General features: G+C 40.0%; 1 protein-coding gene across 1 annotated transcript; it reads left to right on the top strand.

Annotated features, from left to right (window-relative positions):
- The first annotated feature begins 3,625 nt into the window (after positions 1 to 3,625).
- Positions 3,626 to 8,073, top strand: LOC121956185 (membrane primary amine oxidase-like). The gene is made up of 5 exons (XM_042504319.1): positions 3,626 to 5,198; positions 5,342 to 5,460; positions 6,893 to 7,059; positions 7,559 to 7,691; positions 7,783 to 8,073. Exons 1-5 carry the CDS (start codon positions 3,626 to 3,628, stop codon positions 8,071 to 8,073), a joined length of 2,283 nt encoding a protein of 760 aa, XP_042360253.1.
- The last annotated feature ends 6,472 nt before the right edge of the window (positions 8,074 to 14,545 follow it).

The following is a 14,545-nucleotide window of genomic DNA, read 5'->3' as shown; positions in this document are numbered from 1 at the left end:
AGAAATGATCTGAGTAATCAGAGGTGTGGATTCGAGTCACTTAACTTGAACTCAAGTCACAACTTTGATGGCTTTGATGACAAAATCAAAAAAGACTTGACAAACTCAACTTGGACTTAAGCACCAATGACTACACTTGGACTCAAGCCTTTTGAACTAAAAATACTCGATGCCTTGTGTTCATTACAACAAGGCAGGACAGAAATATACAAAATCCATTCCTCTGTGGTACAAATAGTGCGATCTGAAAGCACATTTTCAGCTCTACTTTTTTCTGATTACGTTTTGTTTGAACAAGTTTGTTTAAAAAAATAAATACAAATTTTAAGAAGCATTCAAGCTTTCTTCAAATGTGTCAAAATGGTAAGAAGGTTGGTGAAGAGCACACTATGATTTCTTTAGGACTCCAAACTCTAAGTAAGGACTAAGACTTGACTTGGGACTCGAGTGCAAAGACTTGAGACATAGTCATGACTTGCAAAATTATGACTTGGCCCTTGGTCCCCACCCCTCTAGGAAAATATTTTTACAACCACATTTACAGGATAATCAACTGCTCAACCTTAATGTCATTAATTCTTTGAAACCAGAACACACTGGTTTGATTTCTTTTGAAAACATGAGGTGAAGACTATGAGCATCTGGACAACACATGGTCCAAAATATAGCAAGAAATTAGTAAAAAGAAAAAAAAGAAAAAAACTTTTCTGGACATTTTTCTCTAGGTTTCTTTTTTTGTTGTGTTGATAATCTAAACTATTCTCCTGCCTTTGTAAAAATTCATTTTCGGGTCATTTTCTTTGTCTCTTTTGACTAATTCACTGCAATCTGTGGGACAAGTTGGTCACTGCTCTTTTTCCCCATGTTTTTTAGAAAGAAATCGAACAAATCTGCTCGGACTTAGAAGGGTTAAATAGCTTGTGAAAGTGTTTGAGCACAACACAAAAAAATTAGTATTGATCCAGGTTTTAAAGAATTTAAACACATTTGCTGTTCCAAATACTTGACTCAGTTCTTTGCCGGGACCATGTAAGGGTTTACTATTGATTACAATCACTCCTTGACACTGTGGAGCAATATACCATAAAAGGACCATAAAAGCCTCTTTGCACATTCATAACTTGTGCAATCTCTGCAGATGCTCACGCTATGAGCATAAAACAAATCTTATGACGCAGTCCTCAATAATTAACTCAAGCATAGCTTAACCATGTCTTGTGATATTCTATATCAGTACGACCTTATTAGGACCACTACAAAAAAATGCAGGTGCACATTTACTATCTAGGAGTTCACATTATAGACACTGTAACTAATTTTAAACAATATAAAAATTATGGTATGATAATTTGGCCAAAGTTTAGCACACTGACAAAACACTGTCCAGTCATATAACTGGGTCTGAATTTTGCTTATAGTGACATTGAAATGTTTTTTTGTTCTTAAGCAAGACTTTGGTTCACAGTTTTGTTGCAAACATTACCAGTCAATTCATCAATCATGTTACTTAAACTGAAACTGCAGACAGGGTGAATGGAAATTGTAAGTTGTATGGTAATTGTAATTGTAAAGTATAAAGCAGCATGAGAAGAAAATACTCAAATTAAGTCCCTAAAATGTATACTAAGTTGCAGTACTTGAGTAAGACTACCTAGTTACACAATACCACACTTGATGGAGGTACTGCTTTTGAAAATGATACTTTGATAACATGCTACATACCAGTCCAGATGGTATTGTGATGACATCTGGAAATTTGACCCCTGGTGAAGCTGTTGACTCGTATGTATTAACTTAACACACAATTAAGCCCTTACACACATTGTGGTTATATTGCTGTGGGTAAATAATTTATCGGTCTTTTGAAATTTTTAATGCTGTGCAAGCAGATTGATAAGAGAGGGATATCAATTTATAACAAAAGAACATTAATGCTATTGTTAATGTTTATGACCACCCTGCTAACTAACCTTTGTCTTTATCACGTGGTCACGGCAGTCGCTGCCTTTCAGTCTTGCTCTGACCCAAGTTGTAAATTAATCAAACAATACATTTACAACTGAGATGTACTGTTGTAATGTGTAACAAAATTCTACAGATCTCTTTAGCAGGTTGGTGTTTACATGCATGTTAATAACTGGGATACCTTAGAGGTCATGTAAATGAGAAACCTGGTTCTTGTGATCCAGGTAAGGGGTTAGAGTCACCTGATTTTCCCAGGTAAATCCCCCTTTAGAGAATGTTGATGTATTGAGGTCAGCTGTCTAATCAGCTTTTTACAGGTTCATGTGTGCATAACAAAGTCTTGAGAAAATGGCAACAGAGCACCAAAAGGATGAAAGGAGAGGTCATTTCACAAAATTTTTCGCATGTAAAACAATACCATCCAAAATTCAAACACATTACCACTGTGAGGAAAAGCTCTGTCTGTCTGCCTGTCCTCTCATTGCATCTTAAGTCTGCTCCAACACAAGAGCAACATCTGTGACTGAAAAATGAATTCAATGCAAAAGTGCCAAAGTTCCTCTTAAACAAAAAATGGCAACAGACGAAATGCAAACAAAAGACTTCAAAATGAGAGTGCACAGACCAATGGCCGACTAGATTAAAAAAAGCCATACTTCCAAAATAAAGTTGGTTTGCATTTTCCAATTTCCTGTATCACCAGATTTATTTGAGTAACCTGATTACTTAAATACATATAAACCCTTTAACATTAACTGCTAACTATCAGCATGCATCACCTTTAGTCAGTGTGTGTAACTATCTTTGTTTAGCCTGTTAGCATGATAATATTTCTAATAATCACTAAACACAAAGAACAGCTCAGGCTGACAAGAATTATATTTCAATTTTGACCTCATGGTGGCACTACAGGAATCAACAAAGTTTGTGCATGCCCATAAACTTAAGATAATTACACATTTAATTGGATAACTATAAAATCTTCCACCTGATGATGGCACTGGATGAATACTTAGGGTGTTTCCAAACGATTTCAGGCATCATCTGGAGACCTTGAATATCCGCACCAAAGGTTATGACAATCCCACCAATAGTTTTTGAGACATACTGGATTGTTCAAAACCAAGAATATCTTGATGAAAACATGCTTGATGAAAAGTCAGTGATCACTTATGAGGATTCATCTATTTGGCACCAAGAATATACTGTACATACAAAATGTCATGGAAATCAGTCATTAGTTCTTGGAATATTTCAGCCTGAATCAAAACGTAAAATACATAGACATTGCCATTTCTAGAACTAAAAATATGACCCAAGTTGAAAATCCAAAGTTTTGTGTCAATGTTTTTTCCAATATCACTTCTGTATGACCTCTTGTAGCTATTGGAATATTGGGAACAACTTGTCATACAAATTTACCTGCTTGAATCCCAACTTGATACCATTTGCACGGACTGTTGTCTCTTTTTATGTTAATCAATATTCATCAGCAACTGCAATATATGGGTACTTTGTTGCTATTGGTCTTATCAAAAGAAACACCTCTCAGGTTGTAAAAGCAGCCTTTGAAGTCAGTGGCCTCGCCCCTTTACAGAACCCTCTTAAGCATCTATCACTTCCTCTGCTTAACTATATCGATTTTTACAGCTGCAGAAAAATGGTCTCTAAAACTATTTGCAATATCCTAAAAGGCCTTCTGGTTCTTGTAGTTGTTGCCTCGTTAATAGGCAACTGTGTCCTGATATGGCTCAATACCCAACGCACTCCAACGTGCCCTGCTCAACAGGTTAATCCTGTAAAACATGCACCACATGATGATCGCAGCGTCGTCTTTGCAGACCTTTCAGTGGAAGAGTTTCTACAGGTGCGCGACTACATGACCAAGATCCCAGGGATGAACATCTCAATTGAACCAGCTTTACCTCCTTTCGTCGACTACCTGTATATGATTGATCTCTCCCTGCCAAAAAAAAAGGATGTCTTGCGCCATCTGGATACCAACGGACCTAAGCCAACAAGAGAGGCAACTGCAGTGGTTTTTCATGGCACTAAGAACAACGTAAAGGAATATGTAGTGGGTCCTCTCCCCAACCCGTCCTACCACCGTGATGTCACCCTTGAGAGATATAAAAGAGAGATCCCTTTGACTGCACGTCCAATACATTTTGGTGAACACATTGGTAGAGAAATTTTTCTGAAAGGTGTACTTAAACCAATCAGTATGCTGCTGAGTGAAAGTTTTGGTATAGACGCAGCCTCAAGTCCTGCTTTTTACGAAAGCATGCCCAGAGGAGTGAAGTCAGGGGACAGACAGACCTGGCTTGTGCTCTGTCGAAAGGTGGAAGGCTTCTTTATCCACCCTGTGGCGTTCGAGATCTTCTTCGACCACAGAAGCACCAATTTTTTGTCCTGGCGCGTGATTAAAGTGCTTTATAATGGTCAGTACTTTGACAGTATAATGGAACTGAAGCAGCAATATGAGGCAGGTACTGTGGATAAAGTTGTCTACAAACCTGTGCCGAATTACGCCTCACTCAAACCCAAACAGAAACCCACGGGTGTTGGACCCCAACAGTTTTATGTCCATGGTAAGCGATACAGTGTGAAGAATAACCACATCGTATATCTTGACTGGAGTTTTGCCTTTGGTCTGAGCCCACTTACAGGCATGAGAGTTTTTGATGTTCGTTTCAGAGGGGAGAGGATCATCTATGAGCTAAGCGTTCAAGAAGCCATGTCAGTCTACGGGTCTGTCACCCCAAATATGATGCTCACCAAGTTCCTTGATGGAAGCATGGGCATTGGTCGGTGTGCTTATGAGTTGGTCAGGGGGGTCGACTGCCCTTATTCAGCTACATACATAGACACGTTCCATTTCATGGACACTGGTGTTCCACGCCGACTCAGAAACTCAATTTGTGTCTTTGAGCACAACACAGGTTCTCCTCTGCGGAGGCACTTCTCAGAGATATTCTACAACAGTTATGGAGGACTAGCAAACAGTGCCTTAGTGTTCAGGACCATCACAGCCATAGGAAACTATGACTACATGTGGGATTTCATTTTCTACCAGAGTGGGTCAGTGGAGGCCAAGGTGCACGCCACTGGCTACATTGGCTCATCTTCTACGTCAAATAACAGTTTTACATTCGGTCACCAAGTGGCTGAAAATGTCACCGGAAATATCCACACCCATTTTGTCAACTTCAAAGTGGATCTTGATGTTTTAGGTGAGTGTTGTAGGAATCTTGAGGACTTTAAGCATGTCAGAATCTATTTTTTTTAAATATAATTGAACAAAAGCTACAACTAGGCATAATTGCAGAAAGTAAAGTTAAAATAACATGCAGTCAACTGAATGTCACTTCTCCAGGAGTGAAGAATGTTTTCCAAACCAAAGACATGGAGTTTGTGAATGTCTCACTGCCCTGGATGCCTGAACGCCACGCCATGATTCCTAAGGTGGTGGAGAAACAGCTTCAAACAGAGCAGGTGCAGTCTCATTTTTATTTAACATTGTAGCAGTAATAGTTATAGCTGCAGAAAGGTATGGTTTTTAACACTTTCGCACAAAACTGGGACTCAGATGCAGAGAAAAAAAAAAAATACCAAGAACAGTTTATCAAATCCAAATCTTTGCTTAGGCAGTCAGCAAAGGCAGAAAAAATCCGTTCAGGGAAATCACACAAGAAACAAGTCCTGTTTCTTTCCTTTGTTGAAGACATGGCAGCCACCACCATAACTGTGACCCATTTTTTTGTGTGTTTTTCCTTTAGTATTTTTCTTTATTTCTTTTATTCATTTATTTTTTGTATTTTTTTATTAATGTGTTTAATTGTTGTTACTTTTATTTAACTATATGGGAAATGGGGAGTTGGGTAGTCCTTGCTTGAAATGTATCGTGTTCAAGTTCCTTTCTTTTTTTTTTTTTTTTTTTTTTGGTGTGTATGTGGGTGGGGAGTGGTGGGGTGAATATTACTGAAGGGAGGAAACCCTGGGATTCAAATACACAAAGGCTGATCATTAACTACTCACAGCTGTGTGAAATAAGACACAGGTGACACACATGAGGTGATCAAAAGAGGCAGGAAACTCAGGAAGTAAAACTAGCACCAAACACAGTAGCTGTGTCTGAGACTGTTCTCTATCACAGATACAGTGCACTATATAGTGTGTCTGCCATTTTGTAGTGGTGTCCGAATTCTCTGCTGTTAATTTCATTCACTATTTAGTGCACTATAAAATGCTCACAATGCACAGAAAATTTGAGTGTACATACGATGCACACTACATTCAACTCCCGTCTACCACAGTGCAATGCAGTCGTGTATTTCCTGGGGAAAAAATTCCAATGTAGTGTCCGAAATTTCGTTTGGTCATTCCCTATATAGTGCACTATTTGATACACACTACATAGTTAATAGTGAGTGAGTGACAGAGGGGACGGTTTAGAACACAGCTAGTGAGTACACATTTCAACATCAAACAGGAAGTTGACACAAACACATGAACAGAAACTTAACATTAGCACAAGGTCATCCAGCTCAATTTCAGCTGCAACCTGTAATTACATGTATTGGTCAAAATAAAAACATGCTAATAAACAAAATTGTAATAAAATTTGGTCTGGTGGGAGGGAAGAAAATATAAACCACAAAGTTTGTAAAGTTTGGCATTCTCACATGGGGATTTATGGGGATTGACATCCGTTTTAGCACCTGCCTCAAGTGGCCATTAGAGGAACTGCAGCATTTGGCACTATTGCTTTGACTTTGTTTTTCAGCTTCGGAGGTTGCTGCTTAGTCAGAGGATATAAGACAGGTGATGCATTCACAACTGTGAGAAAATGTGGGGAAAAAATCTGACAAAAAGGTCACCTCCAACCACACTATCCAACATGTGTCATTTGTTTGTCATCACACAGGAAGCAGCTCTGCGTCATGATGCCAAGACTCCTCGCTATCTCCACATCGCCAGCGATAAGACCAACCGCTGGGGTCACCAGCGCTCCTACAGGCTGCAGGTGTTCAGCTTTGCTGGAGACCACCTCCCAGAGAGCGAGCCAGAGGAGAGGGCCATGTCCTGGGCCAGGTGAGAGGCCAGCGCCCTGTGAGGGGACCTGAGACTTGAGGCTAAAGAAGCTTTTAGGCTGTGACACACCAAGCTGACCACCAGCCATCTGCTTATCTTGGGCCCACTGCCCTTGTTGCCACGGTGTATCCTGCACTGATGGCCCTTGCTGACTGTTGTTGGCTTTCTTTTTGTTGATGACTATTACAGATGACTGTCATCTGCTGGTATGGAGGGGTACTGCCTCTCATACAGGTGTAGAATGTACGTGCTGGTTGGTTGTTGGTTTGATGTTTCTGTGCAACTTTTGACCAATGTGGGGTGACACAGCAGGGGGCTTTTTTGCCACTAGTTCTTTGACGGTGTGCTTGGTATGTTATGGCCTTAAATCACAGACCGAAAGTGATTGATCACTTTGTGCACTCCCCGCCTTTCTCTGGCTTTTGTGTGCAAACAGTGTCACCTTATCATCATGTTGTTTTTCCTCTCCCTGGAATCTCACTTAACTTTTTTTCCTCAGGTATAAGGTCGCCATCACTAAGCAGAAGGACTTGGAGCACAGCTGTGGCAGTCTGTACAATCAGCATGACATCTGGACACCACCTGTTGACTTTAGCAAGTACATTGAAGACAACGAAAACATTGAAAACCAGGTGTGCAAAGGTGTTTAGAACATACAAATTTAATAAAACCTACCAAGCCATTTACTTCCCTAATACCTCTTTATTTTCTTTTTTTCCCCAGGACCTGGTTGCCTGGGTGACTGCCGGCTTCCTCCACATACCCCACGCCGAGGACATCCCCAATACGGTAACCGTGGGCAACGGGGGTGGGGTCCTGCTGCGGCCACACAACTACTTTGATGAGGACCCATCCATCCACTCTGCTGATGGGGTGTACATCGACCCGGGCAACGAGGCCAGCTGTGACAACAACAGGATGGCCTGCCTCGCTAAAGAGACCTGCAGCCCTGTCTTTGAACCCTTCACCTACAACGGCTTCCACTTCGATGGAGTAACAAGACAGAGGACTTAAAATGTGATTCTTTTAAATATTAGGGAGGTCTTAACAACTATTTGACAGATTGCCTTCAAATGTAGTACAGACATTAACAAATTTAAGTTTGTGCACAGAAAATATTTCGCACTGAAATACTGAGTGGAGTGAGCAAATTGAAAACAGGTTTATTGCAAATCAGTAAAATATTTCCAGTTCTTAATACAGTACATACATTTTTCTTTTGATTTGATAAGGAAGCCAGAAGGTGCAAGTAACAAAAGGCATGAGATATTGTGGATGATTCATTTTGATTTAAGAAAACAGGCACCAGAATTTGCTTGGCAGTTGACCAAGACATGCAACTCTGCATAATTTCTAAAGGCCTAATGCCTCTGTGATACACAGCAATGTAAATATGCAACAGTGCAAATAAAAAGTGGCAACAGCCTACAGTTTACCCACTATACCATCTCGCTAGTGACTGCACCTTTTTGTCTCATTTTCTCATTCTGCTGGACTGGACCACAGACAATTATGGAGGTAGCTACCATGATGTCACCCATTGGTTTGTGTAAATGAGTTTGGCATCTCTGCTGTTGTCATCTTGTTTTGTTTTTTTTTTTTTTGGGGGGGGGTGCTCACAGAGACTCTTTCTTCCTTGGAAACTTGGTGGCCTGGGTGTGTTAGTCAGCAGATTTTAGAATTAGTGTACAAAACTATGGGTCAGAGTGTTTTAACTTGTCATCTTCCTGTCTAGTACTGTCACCATCATCTAAGAATATACCAATTTTGTCAATGGCAAAATAGTTGGCATGCCACAAAAGTCCTTGGCCCAATTCTGTACAGAAAGGACAAGGAAGGAAGTGAGTAGTATCTTGGCAGATAGCTCCCATCCTATTTGCAGACAGTTTGAGCTCGAGGAGGCACTTTAGAGTCCCTTTGGCAAGGAAATTGCCAAAGTTTATTCCAGGTTTTGTCAATATTATCAACTCAACAAAGTGACTGATGAGTTTTAAGCCACAGACAGACACTGACAAGAAAGATTTTTCATGTGTACATGAGCAGCTTCCTTCAAAGCTGAAAAATGAAGTCAAAGCAATTCTTCCAAAAACTGCAGTTTTCCCAATGGCCACTAGAGGCTGGCTCTGAAACAGAGTCAATCCCCACAGACCCCTGTTTTAAAAATCCTAACTTTACAGAAGAAATCAACATGATTACATCCTGGTACTAAAATGTTTTGGGTCTCTATAGTTAATTTACTTGTTCATGACATCTGCATGTTAAATTTTATTAAGACCCCAAGTTATGCATCTTTAAGGACGGGCTGCTTATATAAAAGGCTGTTTGTGAGGTGTTACTACTATCTATGAGTCAGATGCACCTGTCAGTCCTCAGCAGAACCACCCTCTCGTTTATATAGGTCCCTTTTTGCTCAAGAAAAATCAAAACAAAAACAAGATAAAAACAAGACATTTCAGGTACAGACACAGCTTCATGTCGAGCTGTATGTCACAGATGTCCCCGGTTTAAATATGAGATATGTGTTTGTTGTTATTGTTGTTGTTGTTTATTTGTCTCTCTCTGTATTAAGCCCCTTCTTGAACTCTCTGTTGCCTATTGTATCTGACAGGAAACTGGCCAGGAGAGGATGTGTTAATAATGCTCCTGTGTGTTGTTTGCGTGCTAAATGCTATCAGCAGCTTGCAAAGTGTTTGTACCCATTCAAGTACACACACACATTCAGTATTGTGCTTCTAGGAATTCCATTATTGGCAGAGGATCAACCTCAGCTGAACTTTAAGTTATGTAAGCAAAGACTGTAACCTAACTGAAAACTTTATTAGAAAAATAAGGAGTTTCATAATCTGTACTGTAATTTGTAGGATTTTTCTACTGCGTGTCTAAATGCAGTATGTCTGCTACTGATTGTGGTGTATGTTTTGGCCTATTACGTCCATTTAGTTTGGTCTGATGAAAATAAGTGTTTAGGGAGCTTACTGGAAACCTTAAATACCTAAATCAAGTACTTTGTGAGTGAAGATATAAGAAATATTGGTATGGTGAATAATGAATGCTTTGCAAAGAGTTTACATGTAAGACAGTCACCATCCAGTTATGGCTATGATTTTAACTTTTTTTGGTCACAGTTCTATGGCACTTTTATACCTTATACAGCTAAATCCATCCATCTGTCCTAAAACACACATTGCTTTGGCTTTGTCTTGTTTGTATTGTTGTCTCATTGTTGTGTGGGTTATGTGGCATGCTTGTCCTGCCATGTTAAAAGCAAGAGACCGCAATGACAGCTGGTCTATTGATGCACCTCTTTGGGCCAGACTGAAATATCACAACAATGACTGGATGAACTTTACCTATTAACATAACATTTTATAAAGACATTCGTAGTCCATAGAGGAGGAAATTCATTGACTTTGGTGATCCACTGACCAATCCTCTGGTGCCACCATGACATTAAATTTGTGATCCAGAGTGAAATGTCCAACACGTTCTCATCCCAAGTTGACATTCCAGCATATTGCTACTGGTGACAGGATGTCAACAAAAGCACATGATGGACTATATTAGCGCAACAAAAGAACATGGCAACAAACACTAGGATGTCAACAACAGGTTCCATCCAACCACGTTATCAACTGAGATAGTCCGTCCACATATCATACAGCCATGAAAGATGACTTTTGGCATCATGATGTTATGCTGAAATCGCTGCACATGCTGCAGTATTTGACGACTTCAGAATGAAAATTGGATTAAATTACTGGATCAATATCTGTATCATTACTACATACTAGCAATGTTAGTTTTTGAAGACCCCTCAAAGTTCTTCTTACGCCACAAGCAGGTCAAAAGTTTTCCCTCACAGTATTCAGACATTTAACTAAATTCAACAGCACTGGACTGGCGTTGCAGATGTGTTCATGAGAATTTTTTCACCTCAGACCTGCTCCCATGGGCCCATCTCCTTACTGACAAGTTCCAGATCTTTTCGAGCTGTAACACTCATGCCCCCATGAGTATTTTTTGCATCATCTGGTACTGAGATGTGGAGGTCATTTAACTGCTATTTTACAGTCTGCTGAGAATAAGAACTGCTCTCTGTTATACACTTATTCAGGCTGGTATGTTACTTTAACAGAGGTTTAAATGCTTGTTTAGATATAAACTTTGGATCCTGTTGACCCCATAAACCAACAACTGCATATGTTGATGTAAATGAAATGCTTGTATTTTTTTTTCCTGATGAGAAGTCAAAAAGCCCAGGTATAATAGTATTTCACATTACTATCCTGTTACGTTCACATAAGGATCAACATATTTCTTCCACTAGTGGTCTATCAAGTATATGACAGACAGTATACATGTATTACATGCACAGTTAAGGCAAGCTATGGTTATATCAGCTAGGTCATTTAAACGAACCACTTGTCCCAGTGCAACACCAGAGGAGAACTGATTTATTGAGGAACTATATCAGACTGCCACAGTTGGTGGTAATATGCCTCATTTTCAGATAGCTGCTATTGGACCTTGTTTTGGTTGACCTATTACATCACATACCAAGCAAGCTAGCAAGCGGCAAACAGGTTGCATGTTGAATAGTGAAAACATTGTCACTGTGGATTTCGTATGTTTTCTTCTTGGTTTGCTTTTCCTGGCTTTCTCCTACAAATTATGCTGTTTGACTTCTGGGTCAAAATGTGGCACCCAGGCCAGTTCAAGTCCAATTGAGGCATGTAAATGAAGGAGTAAATTGCCCCCTACTGACTTCAGTCGGACTGACACAATAATTCAACATTTTCACACATCATGTAAACACACTGAGTGTAAGGGCCATGAAATCAAGGTAGGTCTATGTCTCTTCTGCGAGAATCAAAAGCCGTCTGTCTCAGCATGGCACGACTCGGTCTTTGAGTGCAGGTTATTGTTGGATTCTCCACAGGAGCTCTGCTCTTCTTTGTTTTTCACATCCTGTCACTGCCTGTCTCCCACAAGTGAAATTCACAGAGAAGAATGAAAGCTTAGCAGAATCAATCTGAGCACCACCAGACCTCCAGAACCCTTCTTTGACAAATAATCTCTTCTTTTATTTTTTTGTAGAGGAAACAACTATAACAATACATTCCTCAGAATGTTGCACTGCAGAAACAATACACAAAATGAATCAGACATCAGTCAGATGTTCAGTAGTCCCAGCCTCGAGCCACATCAGGCCGCGATCCTGCTTCGAACTGGATGGTTATATTTGTCAGTGCACACTTTTTCACACAACTGACGCTACAGTGTCAGTTTATCTCACAGTTAATATCACAGTGGTTCATAAGTAAGAAGGCCTCTTCCAGGGCCATTTGGAATTTATATAAAAAGTGATTGCTGACATAACAAGTGTGATTGCAAACATTACCAGTGTTTCCTCTACACTCATTTAGGAGTGGCGGCCCGCCACTCCTAAATCCTACCCACCGCTCCTTCAAATGTCGTTTTTTTTTTTGGTTGTTTTTTTGTTTTTTTTTAAATTGCAAATACACCACCGCCGCATCACAGCACAGTCCTGCACTGCGTTGGGTGTCGCGAGTGCTGAGGCAGATAACTATCTCGTTCCTTATCTACTCTTTGGGGTAGATACCACCGCCCCCTCCCACCCCCCAGCAGAACTAATTGGTGCCCACGTTAATTAGCTACTGGCATCCAGGCATCAGGTCGGAGAGTCAGAGGAGTGTCGGCTTGAAAACAGCGTGCAACTTATCGGAGAAAAGGTAGACTTATTAGCTTAAGAAAACTTATAATAGATTTTATTAGTTAAATAAACATTCGCAAAATATTGATGGCCAGCTAAGGTTACGTAGCTTAAGTTAATTGGGCCCGGTGCCAACTCAACTCAGTGTCGCTAATGTGAGTAAACTAATTGATAGCATTAAGCGATATACACGCCATGATGTAACTGCTGACTGCATTTTCAGATGAGCTTGTTCAAATATTTTTCAAAGAAGAGAAAGACACCTGATGAGGATGGCGCTAGTCAGGTATCATTAGCCTTTTTACTGACTCAAATTATGATGGTTAGGTAAAAAATTATGTTCACACTTGTAATCAAATGTGACGTGAGTGTAAATTATCTAACGTTAATGTTTTATGTAATCGTATAAGACAAGTAACAGACAGGGAGGAGCAGTGGAACAAAGTGAAGGAGAGCAGAGTACAGGAGGGGGAGTGCCGAGTGAAGGAGCAGGAGAGCAAAGTGATGGTGCAGGAGAGAGAGATGAGAGTAGAGGAGAAAAACATAAAGGGAAACACAGGCTATCAGGCTGGGACCCTAAATGGGTTGAAAAAAATAAATAAAAAAAATAAAAAATTATTGTTTCTATTTGTAGGTGAAGACTGACTTGAGAAACAGGCTGCAGGGGGATCACCTTGCAGCATGTATGCTGCTGAGCATCAATGGGCCACCTCTTGGGGAATTTCCGTACAACAGAGCCTTAGAGCTGTTCTACAAAAAACCAAGAAAAATCCATTGTTCTGAGCCTGGGTGCAAACTTTGCCACTGATTACAGCCCCATCAAGAAATTATTATTTATTGTTTTTATTATCTTATTGTTGAATTTTTGTTATTATTTTTTATTTTTACATTCAGCCTTTAAAAAGCGTCATTTGTTTACGCCGCCACGGCTCCCTGGAGAGCCTGCCCCCGCTGCTGAAAAAAATCCTAGAGGAAACACTGATTACTGTAAATACAACCGATGCAAAAGCTCAAACCATAGATAACATTTCTGAGAATTCAATCATTAGGTTTTGAAAAAGCAATAAATCCCAGGCAACAATCATTTCTGATAAAGTATTAATTTGCAGCAAACAGTCTTGCAATCAAAAGTGTGTTAAGTAGGCTAAGATATTTCTCTCATGTAAAATTGGTCAAGTAATGGCATAACGTCTAACTCTGGTTGTTTTTTTCTGTACTCTAAAGATGACAAATAAACTTCAGTTAGTTTTACAAATGCAACTACTGACTACCAAGAGCAACTAGATGAAAGGGGTCATATCTCCACCATCCATGGCAGAGTTGAACATACTTTCATCAATGAATGGATTCTCCCCCTGTGCTTGTTTACTGGGACGAGGACAGTTGTCCAATTAAATGGCCTAATCAAGCTGTAATTGAAGCTCCACTGAACTGTGCATGTAAACGTACTAAATGTTTACTATGTATACCATCTTAGCTTAGCTAATAAACATGCTCGATAAAAAGTATCTGTGTAGCATCTCCAGCTACAAGTCAAGTCAGTTTTATTTATAGAGCCCATTATCACAAAACATGGTTTGCCTCAGAGGGCTTTACAGTGTACGACATCCCTCTGCCCTTAGACCCTCACATCACCCAAGGAAAAACTCCAGAAAAAGAACCCCTGTAACGGGGAAAAAAAGAGGAAGAAACCTCAGGAAGAGCGGTAGAGGATAGTGAGGGATCCCTCTTCCAGGATGGACAGATGTGCAA

Source organism: Plectropomus leopardus, chromosome 17 (genome assembly GCF_008729295.1).
Source record: "Plectropomus leopardus isolate mb chromosome 17, YSFRI_Pleo_2.0, whole genome shotgun sequence".
Lineage (NCBI taxonomy): Eukaryota > Metazoa > Chordata > Actinopteri > Perciformes > Serranidae > Plectropomus > Plectropomus leopardus.
Note: the sequence above shows the minus strand (reverse complement) of the source record. Positions and strands in the feature narration are given on the sequence as shown.

What these genes read in the sequence shown, in the direction of transcription:
- LOC121956185 (XM_042504319.1), top strand. Translation starts at nt 3,626, where the DNA reads ATGGTCTCTAAAACTATTTGCAATATCCTAAAAGGCCTTCTGGTTCTT. An exon ending in AGTGGATCTTGATGTTTTAG is followed by an intron (nt 5,199 to 5,341) that starts GTGAGTGTTGTA and finishes TCACTTCTCCAG; the next exon opens with GAGTGAAGAATGTTTTCCAA. An exon ending in ACGAAAACATTGAAAACCAG is followed by an intron (nt 7,692 to 7,782) that starts GTGTGCAAAGGT and finishes TTTTTTCCCCAG; the next exon opens with GACCTGGTTGCCTGGGTGAC.